This window comes from Rhinopithecus bieti, unplaced genomic scaffold (genome assembly GCF_001698545.2).
Source record: "Rhinopithecus bieti isolate Rb0 unplaced genomic scaffold, ASM169854v2 scaffold_26532, whole genome shotgun sequence".
NCBI lineage: Eukaryota > Metazoa > Chordata > Mammalia > Primates > Cercopithecidae > Rhinopithecus > Rhinopithecus bieti.
Window position 1 is genome coordinate 281,591 of NW_016812934.1, and position 4,196 is coordinate 285,786.

At 51.2% G+C, this 4,196-nt stretch overlaps 1 protein-coding gene across 2 annotated transcripts in view; it reads right to left on the reverse strand.

Annotated features, from left to right (window-relative positions):
* Positions 1-289: 289 nt before the first annotated feature.
* SDS (serine dehydratase) overlaps positions 290-4,196 on the reverse strand; it is an 11,330-nt gene continuing 7,423 nt past the window's right edge. For both annotated transcript variants that reach the window (XM_017847370.1, XM_017847369.1), the window contains 2 exons: positions 1,706-1,830; positions 290-984 (listed from right to left, as the gene is read on the reverse strand). In XM_017847370.1, coding sequence (XP_017702859.1) covers positions 776-984; positions 1,706-1,830 — 334 coding nt within the window. In that variant the 3' untranslated portion in view covers positions 290-775. The remainder of the gene's footprint in view (positions 985-1,705; positions 1,831-4,196) is intronic.

Below are 4,196 nucleotides of genomic sequence, written 5' to 3' on the forward strand. Positions count from 1 at the left end.
TTTTTTTTTTTGAGGCGGAGTCTCGCTCTGTCGCCCGGACTGGAGTGCAGTGGCCAGATCTCAGCTCACTGCAAGCTCCGCCTCCCGGGTTCACGCCATTCTCCTGCCTCAGCCTCCCTAGTAGCTGGGACTACAGGCGCCCGCCACCTCGCCCGGCTAGTTTTGTATTTTAGTAGAGACGGGGTTTCACCGTGTTAGCCAGGATGGTCTCGATCTCCTGACCTCGTGATCCGCCCGTCTCGGCCTCCCAAAGTGCTGGGATTACAGGCTTGAGCCACCGCGCCCGGCCAAATATATTTTATTTTTTCAATGAAAAAGTTTGCACATTAGAAAAATTTGTAAGGGTCAGGGGTGGGCTTCCTGGGAGGATGGCTGAGATGGTTCCTCAACCCTGGATGGTGGCCCTGTTTACCTTCCCTGGGAACAAGTTCTCGGGCAGGGTCACAGCTTCGAGGAATTCCTCACTGCTGTGATTCAGGTCTGTCCCGTCCACCCTCCTCTGGGGACCTGGTGTGTTACTTGTGGGCACTTGTCACGCCAGCAAGTTGGCTAAGGTTGGGCACAGAGCAGTCACACAGATACCAAAAAGGTCCAGTTCATAGCCTCGTTGACTGCCGACCTTTGGCATCTGTATAGTGGGCTCCTGATAACAAGAAGTTAACTTGCACCCGGGCCACAGGCGCTCAACCAAACATACATCGAGGCGCTGGATAAAACTCCAGCCCCTCCGGGGTCTCCTCGGCTAGGAGAGGACAGATCGGTAAGGGGTCCGTCATCACTTGGGCAACCCATTTGTCATGCCCAGCTGTTCCTTGAGCGCCCGCAGCTGGGCCAGGCTGATGTTGCTGCCCCCACAGACGATGACCACGAGGGATGGCAGCGGGGCTTGGAGATTCCCCTCCCGTTGGAGCTTCTGGATCACGTGGCTGTAGACAGCAGCCAGGGCTGCCCCGCAGGCGGGCTCCACCAGGATCTTCTCATCATCTGCCAGAGAAGGGGAGTGACAGGGGCATGGCCTGAGTTTCCCAGGGTGCACAGGAGCTGACAGGCCATTGGCAGGACTTGGGAATACTGAGCCAATCAGCTCTCAGCCCTGGCTGCAGACGCAGGTCCTGGACCAAACATCCCGTTATCACCCTGAATTGGCCCTTCCAAGCCTGAGCCAGGGCCTGGGTTTCATTATGAGTGCTAACACTGATAGAATGAGTGTGGTTGTGTGAGCACTGTGTTGAGAAGAATTCTGAGGCATCATCTGAGCAAGAGTTCCATGGTTGATTAGCCAAGTGTGCAGCAGGTACAGAAGCATAAATGGTACTATTTTTTTCTCTCTTTTTTGCCATCCCTGCCCTAGACTGAACCCAGAAAGAGTCCAACCTAGTTACAGACCCACCTCTGAATGAATCCAACTCTGAGCCCCATGTTTTCCTTTTTTACTTTGGCTACCAGAAAACTCAGAAGCATGATTTTAAATACTGTTTTCTGCTGCTATGGTTATCAGGCTTACTTTTCTATTATGTGTGGCTTTTGCTCTTCTATGTCTACACTGCATTGTATTACCTTCCGTTAATGGAAGGTTCTAGGCAGAGATGGAAGACAGAACTGTGGAGAAAATTTGGGGTGAGTGGGATCCCCAGTGGCACACCAAGTGGACAGCCACTTAGCTCCTGAGTCAGCAGGTCAGGTCACGAGAGGACCTGGCACATACCCACAAACTTCTCAATGGCAGCCACAGCCTCCTGGTCCGAGATAACTTCAGAGAAAATGGGGTGTTCCTGAAACAGCTTCAGGGCCTGAGCCCCCACAGTCTTCACACCCAGGGCCTTGGCAACACTGAGAGAAGTGGGAACCCAGAAGAGGATGGGAGTGGGGAAACAGGAGAGATGGGGCAGGGAGGGAGAGAAGGAGATGGATGTGAGATGGAGAAGGCAATGAATCCTTGGGCAAGGGGGACAGGTGTCACCTCTGCAGCCGCAAAGCCCTGAAAAGCCTCAGGGATCCCCCAACCAAGTGGGGTCTTCTAATGTGAGAGCGTTTGAATTGGCACCACATAGTATATTCTTTATTATCACTATTTTTAATTTTTTTCAGACTGGGGGGTGTCACTATGTTGCCCAGGATGGTTATTTTTGTTTTTTTTTTTTTTTTTTTTTTTTCATGGAGCCTTGCTCTGTTGCCCAGGCTGGAGTGTGCAGTGGTGCAATCTCGGCTCACTGCAATCTCTGCCTCCTGGGTTCAAGCAATTCTACTGCCTCAGCCTCCCGAGTCGCTGGGACTACAGGTGCCCAACCACGCCTGGCTAATTTTTGTATTTTTAGTAGAGATGGGGTTTCACCATGTTGACCAGGCTGGCTTCAAACTCCTGACCTCAGGTGATCCACCCACCTTGGCCTCCCAAAGTGCTGGGATTACAGGCATGAGCCGCCATGCCCAACCCCAGGCTGGCCTTGAACTCCTGGGCTCAAGTGATCCTCCTGCCTTGGCAGAGCATCATATTCTGATCAACACTAAGTCAGGAGCAAATGCCTAAGAGGACCCTTGTTGTTCCCCGATAGGACTCCCTGCCTTTGCTCCAGGTTGCAACCTCTACCTGGTTAACCCTCATAAGGCTTAGCACCACTCTGCCTGCCCACATCCTGCTCTGTCCTTCAAGGCTCAGGATTAAGGCCACCTCCTCCAAGGAGTCCTCCTGGGAGAGTACTGAGTCCCACCGCCCTATGTGGAATTCTCAAATGGTACTCCCCTATAGTAACAAGCGCCCCAACTACTTTTTGAGAAAGCATTAGGTGCCAAGCACTTCACAAGCATTATTGAATTCACACAAGAACCCTGTTGTTGTTAATTGGTTTGATTTTGGGTAGGGGAAACTGAGGCAGAGAGTGTACAGTCATTTGCCCAAGGTCACACACCTAGGGAGTGCTGGAGCTGGGGCTGCAAGCAGGATCTGTATAACTTCAAGACCTGCGCTGGTAACCAATGTGTTGGCGCTGTCCCCAGCCCCCCGGGGTGACTACTGGCTCTGTTCCCAGCTCAACTGCCCCCTCTCCCTTCCCCAGGAGCATCTTGAGGGCCTCGGCCACCTCAACCCTCAGTAGCACGTGGTTTACAGTAGGCACTCAGCCATGACGTCTTCAGTCCCTACAGTGTGGGACACAGAAGCTCCAGATGCCAGGCTCAGAAAGCCGGAAGAAGTTCTTATCTGGCTGGATTCAGTCTTCCCTATCTGTAGTGGAGACTGTTGTCTGCCTTGGTGTCTTTTCTAGCTGCACATATGATCACCTGTTATAAAGACATTTCTCAGCCTCTCTGGCAGCTGAATGTGGCCATGTGACTACGTTCAGGCCAACAAAAGGTAAGTGGAAGTGTTGTGTCTGTCTTTGAAGGTTGGAGCATAGCCTTCTGCCCTTGCTTCCCCCTCCCTACCACATGGAATGTGGGTGTGATAGCTGGCACTCAGGCAACCATTTTGGACCAAAAGGCTACATGCTAAGGATAATGGGGAAACAAACTCAATGGACCCGGGGCCCTGACTTTTCATGGTGAAGTTCAATCTCATCTAAGCCACTGTTATTTGGGGCTTCTGTGTAATGGGGCCAAGGCCTAATCCTAATTAAATACTATCTATCGGTCAGGTGTGGTGGCTCATGCCTTTAATCCCAGCACTTTGGGAGGCTGAGGTAGGCAGATCACCTGAGGTCAGGAGTTTGAGACTAGCCTGGCTAACACAGTAAAACCCTATTTTTACTAAAAATACAAAATTAGCCAAGTGTCATGGCACTTGCACTCCAACTGGCACTTGCACATGCCATTGCACTCCAGCTTGGGCAACGAGAGCAAAACTCCGTCTCAAAACAAACAAACAAACATACAAACAAACAAAAACTATCTATCAAAGGTTTGGGGCTTGGATATGAACTCCTTAGGAGCAAGACTTGGGTTTATGCGCCACTCTCTCCCCAGATCAGCCAGTGTCTTGCACACAATAGGGGCTCAGTAAATAGTTGGCAAAGTAATGAGGTATGTAAAACCTTGCCACAGAGGACTCAGTAAATGATTCCTATGAGGCCTGCCTGCCTCCCTCCCTCCCTCCCTCCCTCCCTTCCTTCCTTCCTTCCTGCCTCCCTCCCTCTCTTCTTTTATTCTTTCTTTCTCTTTCTTTTTCTTTCTTTCCTTCTTTCTTTCTCTCTTTCTTTCTGTTT